The sequence below is a fragment of the Pholis gunnellus genome (assembly GCF_910591455.1).
Source record: "Pholis gunnellus genome assembly, chromosome: 14".
NCBI lineage: Eukaryota > Metazoa > Chordata > Actinopteri > Perciformes > Pholidae > Pholis > Pholis gunnellus.
In genome coordinates, this window is record NC_136541.1 from 13,981,177 (window position 1) to 13,993,393 (window position 12,217).

The 12,217-nt window shown below is 41.6% G+C and overlaps 1 protein-coding gene across 3 annotated transcripts; it reads right to left on the reverse strand.

Annotated features, from left to right (window-relative positions):
* Positions 1–922: 922 nt before the first annotated feature.
* LOC306706184 (cyclic AMP-responsive element-binding protein 3-like protein 3-B) lies at positions 923–8,094 on the reverse strand. Of its 3 annotated transcripts, none has more exons than XM_079173138.1 (10): positions 7,906–8,094; positions 7,571–7,669; positions 6,951–7,221; positions 6,230–6,348; positions 5,750–5,860; positions 5,383–5,489; positions 3,442–3,510; positions 2,223–2,307; positions 1,813–1,906; positions 923–1,720 (listed from the first exon to the last, which is right to left on the reverse strand). In XM_079173138.1, exons 1-10 carry the CDS (start codon positions 7,924–7,926, stop codon positions 1,608–1,610), a joined length of 1,089 nt encoding a protein of 362 aa, XP_079029264.1. In that variant the 5' UTR covers positions 7,927–8,094; the 3' UTR covers positions 923–1,607. The 3 variants fall into 3 exon arrangements, with proteins under 3 accessions (XP_079029264.1, XP_079029265.1, XP_079029266.1); XM_079173139.1 differs by having other exon boundaries at positions 7,571–7,682; XM_079173140.1 differs by lacking the exon at positions 7,571–7,669.
* Positions 8,095–12,217: the final 4,123 nt, after the last annotated feature.

Consider the following 12,217-nt stretch of genomic DNA (forward strand, 5'->3'; position numbering starts at 1 on the left):
CAGAACATGTCCCCCTTATGATGTAATAACTTTGGTGATCCCCTTAACTTTTCATCCACCGTCATCATCAGATCAAACTTTAAATTTGTCCATACTAAATGGCAGTATACTTGCAAAACGTACTGTAAATCCTTCAAATTTCCAAAAATATTATTAAGGACATGTTCTCGTATTGTCCCGTTAGCTACAGCGCTGTCTGCAAACTGTATTCCAGAGACATTTTAATACATCCAGTGTGTAAAGACCATCTTGGGACTCTTCCTCAACACGCCTCAACTGAGTTCATGTTATTTCAGTGAGCAGAGGACGCTTGAACATCAGCGTTTCATAAACCCACATGTGACCTTGATGTTGCCCTCGTTCTTTCGCTGGGAAGGCATCGAGCTGATCAAATGTGTTTTGAGATGCAAATTCTGTCCCAGACTTACAGCTGCGAAGATGATTCTGTGAAACAGACACACTGAATTATGATGCATTACGGTGTGGAACGGAGATGAGGAAGATAACAATGGATGTTTTGAACAGAAAGTGGGGCAGAAAACATGTACAGCACCAGCAAACTAGGGACAATAAATAACCGGTGAGTTGTTTAACGGATGGTCTCTATGTAACAGACAGCAGTTTCAATCACTATCCTTCAAATGCATTCAATGACAACAATGTTCTTTGGCCCCACTGGAAAAAGGCACTTAACATAATTACATGACCAGCCAATAATTATATTTCCATATATAAGATAACAAAGACGTTTGCTCTAAAATTGAGATATGAAATTCAATATGTTTTTAAACTGAAGCCCACTTTCCCACATTGACAGCTTTCATGAAAGTAAAGCTTATTATGACTTTTTTTTTTTCATTTAAGTGATAAGTGATAAGCCTTCCAGCAGCTTTTGCTCATAAAGAACTTTATTTTTGGGGGCCAAATATCTTTTGTTTTTCACATATATTACCTCATTATTTTTGTAATGCGAATCTCTTCCAAATTGGACACATGGCATTACTGAGAGAAACAAATCCCCTCGGGGGGGCTTCCAAAGAAAATCAGTCGTGTAAACATTTTAATTATCTTGTGCTTCGTTAGCATTGCAAACTAAAACTGTTACAAAGTGCAAATCTTTTTTGACAAACATTTTTTGAACATATACTTTAAAAGTCAATTATAAAATACAGCAGTGAATATATATTTGTGTTGTTTAGCAGATCATACCTGTCTACATCTTGCAGTAGTATGCAGCGTTTAGATATAATACATGCTCCACCAGGACCCCGAGGCTCCGTTTTCCAAAGCAACATGAACAATTACATTTGTTTGGATGACCTCCCCGCTGACTTCCATCTGAGTGACTGAATTTCAGTTTAATCTTTTAACTAGCAGCTTGTGTGTATGAGTGGCAAACACACCATAATACTTCACTCTCAGCTTCTGCAGGGAGAAACGGATGTTGAAAAGCAATCAAAATTGCTCATTTGAATGCTGCTCCTGCAAGCAACCCGGCTTTCCTTTCCTACGTCTTTCCTCCTGGGGGTTACCGAGGAGATCAGTGATTGCCTGCAATCCTGGTGGTGAGAGGATGGGAAGTCTACAAAGGAGAGATATGTCCAAGCTCAGCGCTTCTCCATCAGCTTGCACAGAGCCTCAACGCCCCTTGAGATGGAGAAGAGAGGAATAGGAGCGGCGTGTTGCACTTCATCCATCGCCTGCAGGGAGCGGGACGGCACTGAGGGGCACAGACGTGGTGGAGAGGAGTGAGTGTATGTTTGTGTGTGCGTGTGTGTTATAAAAGACAAACGTGTGTGGATGTCTACACACCTTTGGTCTGTGTGTACTCTCCCTGGCTGGGTTGGCTGTAGGGGTCTGGATGGAGATTTGAGGAAATGAGCAGCGAGAAGGAGAGGAGCAAAACCTGGACATGAATAAAGGAAGCAGGACAAATACAGGCCAAACACAGAAGACAGAGGCCAAAGAGAAATAACAAAAACTTTAGGCATAACCCACATACCATTTTGCACAAAAGATAAGCGCAGGGGCTAGCTAAAACCTCAAAGGTAATCACAGCAGTAGTCAACAGTGGAGCACAGGCAGTGGTTTAATGATGTGCTCAGGCAGTGTAGCGTCTATTATATATCTCTATCTATTATTCAGTTGTTGGAGATTATGCAGTCTGATCAAATTCTCAATGGTGTAAATCAATGTGCAAAGTTGTGTTGTATATTCCTCACCAGGAGGCAGGTCCCTCGGTGCGTTGTTTTGCTGGAGCTGTTAGGAAGGAGAGCCTGTAGCCGGCTCAGCTGCTCCAGCAGATCACTGCAATGCAAATACAGACAGGAGGATGAAAGGGACTGTGTGAAACTTTTACACGAGGGCCCACAGGCACCGTTTTCACGGTCAACTAAAAACAACAAAAAGAGGAGCAGCATGTGGCGGAGAAGTGCAGGTTACATGGTCTCTTTTCACGTTTTGTTTTCATTCACCACAGCACTCTGCCAGCGTCCGGAAGGAAAAGCAGCACAATGAGAAGTCAGGATGAAGAGTAAGCAAAGTCAGAGAATGCCGTGTGTGGTTTATAAATTGGATGGGCTTTGTATTCTGGCCATTTTACACTCATTCTCCTCAGTCCTGATTTTAAACAAGTTAAAAGTTTTCTTAACTGGGTTGTCAACATCTGGGGAGGGAGGGTCCATGGACAGAATAAAGAACACTGACAGACGTACTCCAACACATGGTCGTTGGTAAATGGACTTGTACTTGTATAGCGCTTTTCTAGTCTTCTGATCACTCAAAGCGCTTTTACACTACATGTCATTCATCCATTCATACACCGCAGGCAAAGCCTACGTGGACTAGCGGAGCCGGGGATCAAACCACCGATCCTCTGATTGAAGGACAACCCTACCACTGAGCCACAGTCGCCTCCACAACAAAGGTAAAAAAGAGAGGATGGCACATCAGGATGACACATGACTCATACACAAACTATTTAGCCATTATGTCATTGCTGGCTTTTTGCCTGGGACATTCAGTTTCAGTCTCTCAGCACCGTATCATCTATCTAACCATCAACAGCATATATAGACTTTAGCAGGGTCATTTCATTTTTAAACAACTCAGCCAGAGTCTGTGCTATTAACCAAACCGTGGAGCTAATGTCAGCGTAATTAATAAGCTACCGCTGATTAAATCTGCCAGTGGTAGTTTATTACTTCAGATGGCAGAATATTCATTTAAAACAAGAATGACATGCTCCTCTCTCTTCTAAATCACTGTAAATTGCATATATTTGTGTCAGACAAGACAAGCTACTTGAAGATGTCATTTTGGAAAAATTGTGATGGGGACACTACTTTCTGAAAAAAAAAAAACTTAAAGTCCCAAGAAAGATCCAGTCATAATGAAAACAACCGTTAGTTGCAGCCCCTGTTGGCTGATTTGAGGACTCACTTGTTGGTCTCATCCAGCTGCTGGATCTTTCTCTGCAGCTTGAGGTTGTGAGCACCACATGCAGACATCCTACAGAAAGCGACAGAAGAGAGAGGGGAAATACAGATAAAATTGGGAAATAAGGGTATCATATAATACTGTGTTATGATGTTGTTTTGTGTTCCCTTCGTTTCTCTCTTTGCCAATATCTGTCTGCTGAGTGTTATCTAGTCTCTGTGAGTCACGCTCCATTATGGCCCTATGACCGAGCTGAACCACGACTGATAATGACACCACGTTGATGCGCCCCGTGATAACCTCATCGTGTGATACTTTTGTTGTCCAGAGGCAACAGAGCTTGTGCTTGAATGAGATGTCGATATAAACACACGATCAGATGTTTAAAGCTCCTATTTGGTTAGTACGTTTTTTAAATGGTTATATGCACAAAGGTTTGTTTGGGGACTCTGCTGTAGGCCTACCATACATTTACATTAAGTTTGACAGATGTTTGAAACACACAAACTGTTTTCAGACTTCAGATACAATTGTAATGCATCTTTATTGATTCAGGTGGAAAACAACATGGTTTCTTGGTTTATAGATTACCTCTCGCTGGTTACAGCTTGTCCATCTTTGGACTCCAAACTCTCAATCTGCTCTCCTCTCTACATCTCTGATTTCACATTCAACTTTGGTCCTGGCACCTCCACACAGTCTCAGATGATTCAGCTATTCTGAGGTGAATCACTGATGAAAAGTTTTAGAGTTCAGTGCTGCAATCATCTGAAGCTCAGCATTAGTAAGATCAAGCAGTCCTACAAACACCCCGCGAAGGCTAATGGCTAAACCTGGAGGGATCTGACACGCAGAGTCTTGTGGGGATACTCCTGCATTGCCCTTTCTTTCAACATGCAAGCTCTACCACTCTGCATTATTTGCGGAGGTGTGATGGGGAGGAAGAGCCAACACGGGGGAGGCAGGCAGGATTAACAAATCTGGTGATGAGGCTCATTCTTCATAGCCTGGAGGTAGAGGAGGTGGAGTACTAAACTGAGCTTCATCTTGGCAAAACCACCTGCTCCTCTATTGTGAGATGTTGCATCTACACAGCATCTTCAACCACCGCTCAATCCCCCTCCAGCTGCAACACAGAGCCTCATCAGCTGCTCTTTTGTGTGTGTTCTGTCCAACCGACCTCAGATCAGACTAAGAAAGCTCACAGCTGCACTGTCTATTTTCAAATTTCTTGCTGGAAAATATTCACATTCTGTGACAGTTCATTCATTATATGTCAGTCCTTAGCATGCTAACATACTAAACTAAGTTGTGTTAGCATTTATCAATGTACCTGAGAACAGCCTCAGGAAGCTGCAAGCTGTCCTCATAGGACTTTCAGATACCATCTAAATATAATAAATGTGTGATTGTCTAGTGTTGATTATTAAAAATATGAGTGGATCTGCAAGAAACTTGTGTTTTACCTTTGGCGACTGCGGGGATAAGTCTTATTTCTTTGATGTTTTGGTGCTGAATTCCCCTGATATCAATTGACTTTGGGTGCAGCTCTGTGAAGCTCTTTTCTCTATGTGTGTGGTCTTTCTTTGTGACGGCTGCCGCCACTCAGCTTTATGTCTTTTATTCCAAACAAACCACTTCTATTGCAATGAATTTCCTGTGATGTTGAGAAGCTTTTTCAACCAAACACTTGATAGACAAAGAAAAAGCTTTCATGAAGTCCAGTTTATCAACGATGATATAGTAAAGTGGATATCTTTCTAATAAATGTTCCCATCCATGCAGCAGTTTGTTAAAGCTAATTAAGTGCCTGACAAAAGAGGCTCATAGATTGCTTCAGAGCGCAAACAAATCACTACAGATGAAGGTTTACATTTTTCCAGGTCAATGTCTGCAGAGATTGTGTTGTATTGAGTGAGGATGCTGTGTGCAGCCGGCTCCTACCTTCCCTCCAGACTGTCAACATAATCCCTCTTCTTCTTCCGACTTTCTTGAGCCGAGTGCTTGTTGCGGATTTTCCGCCGGATCTTCTTTAAAACCCTCTCTTCAAACTTGTCAGGGTGATGAAACACATGGGAGGATAGAGACAAGAGAGAAGGACGGAAGGAAAGGTTAAGTTAAGTGAGAGAAAACTGGGTTGTCAGAGGGGGGAGGGGGGGGGGGGCAACTGGCAGAGGTTGTGTAACTGGGGATACAGATTTAGATGTTGATGCATGCATGTGTGTGCCAGAGAGAGAAGAGGCGTTGAATGTGTATGGTGCGTGAAGACATCTGCCCTACATACGTGTAAGTGTGCGTCTTGCTCATGTACCTTGGACAGGGGCAGTTTGCTGGGTAAGTTCACCCCTTCTTTAGCCAGGAGCTTCTTCTCATCCTCATTCAGAAGAAGCTCCTGCGGGGAATGCTTGGGGATTTGCTGCACCTGTAAACCAGATGGACAGAATATTCCAGTTAGAGTGACTTTTTTGGCAGTTTACCTAAAGAAGGCACTGGAGTGGAGCGGTTCATAAAAGTCTGTTTATGTTTGTGCAAAGGGGGCTCGCTTGCTCTCAGAGTGGGACAGGTCACTTTAAAGAAATGTCTCTGGTCAAATTACACAGAGAAGTAGTGGACCGTACAGTTAGTTCATACTTTATTCATTCGGAGCACGGAGACTGAATTCTTTATATTTAATGGCCCCGCTGGTTAGAAAGTTTGACTAGAAAATCAAGTGAAGTCAAGCGAAGTTTGGATCGAAAGTTTGACAAAATGTCTCTCTTTTCACAGAGATATTCCACTCTTCTCTGCTTACATTCTGTCCTGGACTGGAAAGCAGCAGGTCCTTCACTGTGAGAGTCTCACTGGAGGTTTGGTTCGTAGCGTGGTAGTGTGCGAGGCCAAACGGCTCTTGGAGGTCATCGGACTCCCAGCCTGCAGATTGAACCAGTAAAACTCACCAGTGAATTTCACAAAATTGCCTTTATACGCTGACTGTGGCACCCAGCTGTTCGTCTACAAAACATTTTACAAAATCTATGTCATACTTTTCTCTGTGTTTGATATCTTTGTGTTGTTGCAGATCTGGTTTACTCATTCAATTTTAAAGTGACCACTGAGGGGTCAATAATGCAAAAGGGGAACATTATTCAAAAGAACCCTAAAAAGACAATTTCCTCACATGATGAATTGCACCTTTTATCCTTCATAAATACTCAGAAATGGGAAAACCAAATGATGTGCTCTCTGAAAGGACCCTGAACTGTCAAAAGGCTCAGATAGTAGCTCTCATTATTCTGCAACACTCAAAAGGATAAATCTCACACAAAGGTTTTCAATTTATACCTGACTGTCCAGTGCTCTGGTTCACATTGTTCCCTTTAGTTTTGGTCCACCTTAGAATAACATTTGTGCTCAATATTGAAACATTCTACTGTTTCACAGCTCAGACTGTCGCTGCGAGTATCACAGTTGCATTTTCACCACTATGAAGTGCCAGTTTATCTCACCATTTTCCTTTTCACATCTGGTCTTACCTAGATCAATGGAAACATCTGATGTTCTTTCATGCTGCGGTGGCTGGTTCTCTGGAAGTGGAGGCTGAGGGAAAGACTGCGTTTCAAAGGCTGGAAAAACTGAGCAGAAGGGTGGGTGAAGGCTCTCTCTGGGGTCCGCCGCTGCGTCCTCGTTGATGCCGCTGTCAGTGGTGCAGGGCGACCACAGGGGGGATGCTGGAGCAGAGGAGTCGCTCCCACCCAGCAAGGCATCCAGGAAGTCATCAGCAGTACTCCCTCCGGGGCTCAGGGTCTGAGGAGAAGGAAGAGGGGTACATAAGCATCATCCCAAGACACCACCACTGCTGAATAGACTGACTTAATCAGATAATCATATTCCTACACACGAGCACAGACGAGACAACACATCAGCCATTCATGTCCTTGAGCTCATTGGCCCGTGACTCTTTGCCTCATTGTTGTCAGTCACAGCTGCAACTATACCAGGAAGCGCAACGAAACTGAATGAGCTCCCAAGATTGAGCTCCTAAACACATGACCGTTGTTGAGAATACAGATCACACTCTGAGATTGGGTGGCTGTGATCATGTTGTCCCCCGAGTGCTCAGGAGGGAACTGTGCGGAATGACCGTCGCACTCACTTCAAGAATTGTGAAAGTACACGGTTGACTGCTGTGGCAACCGGTGGTATCGTCCGGGTTCCTGAGCAGGAGGTCAATGAAGTCCATCCCACCATGCACCTGAAACAAAGAACTACTCTGAGCATCGGGTTTAATATGGAGATGTTCGTCAGTTTCTTAAAGGAAAAGCTGTGTAGCCTGTGTCCCCTTCTGCTTGTTTTTTATACAATATGACTAAAGTCTTCAGTTCCTTGAACAAAGACTCCTTCAATGAATATACATTTAACCTTCTCAGTCTGAATCCATCTCTTACACGCATAGTCGCATCCTGTGATCCGATGACATATGTGTCTTACCTTGTCTGTATTCAGCGTCATAATTCCAACAGTAAAGCAGCAGCTGATGAAATTACAGTGAAACTACCCGGCGGGGGAAAAAACCACAAAGCCAGGTCAATACGTTCCTCTCTGTGTCTTCGATGTCTGAGAGGAATGCCTGAGTCTGTTGAAAGGGACAAAGTTGAAAGGCCATATCACACAACGGTATTCAGCAAACCCAGCTTATCACTGTCCAATCAAGTCTTTAGCAGACAGCTGAGCCAATGGGCACAGGAAGAAGACTTACTGACAGATGAACTACTCAGAGTTGCTCACAGGTAGCCTACAGTGACCTTTGATGTCAACATGATAAGGATATGATTCCCTGTGTGGTTTCACATTCATTTGTTGTTGGGTAGGTTTGTTTGAGAGCTCTTTTTTTTTTCTTTGAAAGGCAGAAGAGGGAGGGAGTCGCTCTTTTAACTTAATCTTCCACTGTCAGCAGAATGCTCAAATGTATTTGATGAGATTATGGCCTGATCCCTCACTCAGGGTGGTACAAACAAAAACATTACATTACTGACATTACTGTCATTTAGCAGATGCTTTTATCCAAAGCGACTTACAACAATTCAGATTCGATCACATTCTACACCGTAGGCACAGCTACGGGAGCAATTTTGCGGTTAAGTGTCTTGCTCAAGGGCGACTAGAGTGGAGCCGGAGCCGTATGGGGTCAGATCAGTCTCAATAATTGCAAATGCAAACAGAAAGATTCACAAATATATTCAATTTATAAATGCACACAGAAGGATTTACAAATAAAGTTGACTCACAAATGCACGCAGAACGATTCACAAATACATTCCAATGCACACATAAATAAATTACGATTTATATAAATGTAAAAAAAAAATCACAAATATATTTCTGCATTTGTGTGTATTTATGTGTGGATTTTTCTATTTGTTTGTGGATTTGTATGTATTTATTTGTGGATCGTACTGCATTTATTTGTGGATTGCTACACATTTGTTTGTGGGTTTTATGAGAATCCCCTGAGGTGGCTGGATTCGCAAATGCGTTTTTTTCACCATGTGCCATCTGTAGCCAATCAGATGTCAGCCTCATTTTCGTTGGAAACGTTCTCTTTCACACTATCCAAACTTTTACAGAACTCACAAACTCTAAATTAAATTCAGATCTTTCTCCAAATTGGTCAAAGTAGACTTTTAGAAAAAAAACTTTTCCACAGTTTCTTTGTGTCTATCAAAGAGAGACTTTGCTTCTATTATCAAAGTTGAACAATGGCAACTTATGTCTGCTTTTCTATAGCAGAACAACCTCGCCGTGCCTCACTCTTGCTTATCTTTATTGCTATAATAAGGAGCATCTGTTTCATGCTATGTCGAAGCAGACACGTCATAAAGCAAAGAAATTACGTAACATGTCCTCCAAGCAACACAAGAGGAACATGCACACTTGTAAAGACGTACCGAACAATTATCACAGTGGGGAAGATATTCTTTCAGTGGCAGAGCTATTATACTTGTCTTCATTATAGAAAAAGTACAATCAACACAATCCTTCCGCCACTCTCTTGTCTTCAAAGTGTTGCACCTCTGGGGAAAGAGACTCTGCCTATGTGGAAGCTCAAATAATTGAATACAATTTTCTTTTCTCTTCAGATGATTTCTTTTGACTTTTCTACATTCATGAGCCAGTTGAAAGCTGACAGAGACATGAATATATTTTCTTTTGATTTCTTTAAGTTTATTTTCTTTGTCCCTTACTATTCTGTCCAAAAGGTTCAGAGTGGGGAGGGACGTGAAGGTGTGGGAAGACAGAAAATGAGACTCTCATGCCACAAAGGTCCTGGGCCAGATTCAGGCCTGGGCTTTATGTGGCTCGAACCTTAGAGCAACATTTTCTGTATGAACTATAAAGCATGTTTCTCATCTTTTCTCATTATGTTTCACAATTTGAATAAATCAAACTCTGAAGCAGCTCTGGAGACGGAGATTCATTTTACAGCTCGTGGGCTTTTCAAAGAGTCTTTGCAGAATAGAAATACACAATTCAAAAAGAATCCCCATATAAAAGGTGATAATATACCAGGATACAAGATTAGAACATGTAATCCTTGTGGAGCCAGTGTGAGTTAGAGTTACAATGATTCATGAGGGACCAGGCCGGATGGATCCATTGATATTTTATTAAACTATAATTATGCATACGCTGTGGCCCCTGCGTGAACCCCATGACATCAACATCTCTCAGTCTTTCAAGCACGTGCCTTCAGTATATTTGTTGCATTAAATTCCAAATATCTGTGACAGCGAGCCCAGGATTATCAGTACTGTAATAAGTGTAATTGCATGGCAGCGGAGCGCTGCTATCTTTATTGTTGTTCTTTTCTTAGATTAGAGAGTTTCAAAGTACATGCAGATATGATCTAACCAGGACATATCGCTGGATGTCAATAATAGTTTGCAGCTCAGTACAGATAACACAGATTGCTGTGTTATTGCAAGTTGCTGATGATATCATACTGTAATCCATATTATCGTGTCCATTTAGATGCACGTGACTGAGGGTGAAGAAGAGTTACATCCAGGTATAGTTGGGATGAAAGGATACATATTTGACATTTCTGGAAGTGATTCACCAAATAATATGAAATTTACCATGAAATCACAGTCAAGCTGCTTAATCTAATAGCTACTGAGATGAATCCAGATAGACCTGTTTTTCATATCCATAGGACAGAGAGGCGGAGACTGTGCTCTAGGAATACAGCCTTATCACCAGCCGTGAAATGCATGTTGGATGGCTCTTATCTGGAGCTCAGTGATAACTCTGATGAGCACAAAATGATCCAGTACCGGTAGCTTGTGGAAACTTCTCGGTGTGTCACAAATAAGAGAAACGAAAGCAATTCTGTGCTGTGTGGAGTGAAATGGGTTGTTCAGGTTTGGAGCACTTCTTAAGTGGTGAAACCCCACATTCAGCTAGTGAAGATTAATGAAGATGAAGCACACCTCAAAACAATATGGCAACTCAGCACGTTTTCATCAACATCATAAACGCGAGATAACTGCCTCCCTGTCCTGAAGATTCTCCTTAACTTCCTAGCTACAAGTGTCTTGTAGGTGGTTTCACGACTGCAGCACTGGGAATTTTTTTCAGTCACTTAGGTTGTTGGTCAGCTCTCACATTTCATGAAAGAGCTTGACCCGTAGTTACTCCATTACTCATTATAAGTCTAGATTTAGATCAGTTTCTGCAGAGTAAAAATCTATCATTGGTATTGTTCTCAAATATGTCATCAGTATAGGAACCAATATTTAAATTATGCCTATGTGTTTAATCATGAAATATATTATATTAACATACATTTGATTATCTAATTCTAATTGTATTGGTATTTATTATTTGTATTCTAATCTTTTCTTCTTCTTCTGTTAAGTTTAGGAGCCAATTCTGTGCATTTCTAAAACCTTTTGCGATAAGCGACGGGTGCAGATTTCAGATTCAGATTTCTCCTCTTGATTTTTACAAAAGCCTGTTTTCACTCGAAGCAGCAGTGCGACAGTCAACATCCTACTGAAGGAAGCTTCAAGGTGACACCAGCCGTTCAAAAAATATAGGAAAAGGGTTTGGCAATGTTATGCAATAAAACAGGCACTATTTTTATAGCAAAGTAATCGGTGCTCATCTCCTTGAGTGACTGGCAGCAGGCTGCATTTGTACCAAGCATCGCAGTTAGTCAACTCCACTGGTGGAAACATGACACAGAGCAACTGAAAAGAAATGACCATGGAAATAATAGTTTTTTGGCTCTCACCAGAAACTTTAATATCTCGTCTCCTTTGTGTTTATTTTTTACCTTTCAATTTAACTTTAGTTTGCTTCTTGTTGTGGACTTCTTATGGTTAAACATGTGTTAATGTGTTATAGATAAGTATAAGTGAGTATAAAAAATAACTGAAGAGCATCTGAAAAAAAATCCATTTATTGTCGATCATTTTTCATTCTCATTCTGTTCTCATCTTATTGTCCCAATTCAGAGTCTGTCAACAATCCTAAGATGTTTGGCCCTGCTCTGCCCTCAGCTGGTGGAAGACTGCTACAACATCCTGAAAGAGTACAGCCTTTGCTTTGTTCACAGAGGATCCATATTTTCCAATAAGAAAAGCTGCTTACCCTCTTTATTAAAGGCATAGACACACCCACAAGGTGGTGCTCAAAGTGGTAGATATTTCTTGACTACTTTCACGTGCTAAAATGTCAGCAACACAAAGACAATCACAGGATGTCCACTTTGCTCAATTCTTTAATTAGAGTTTAA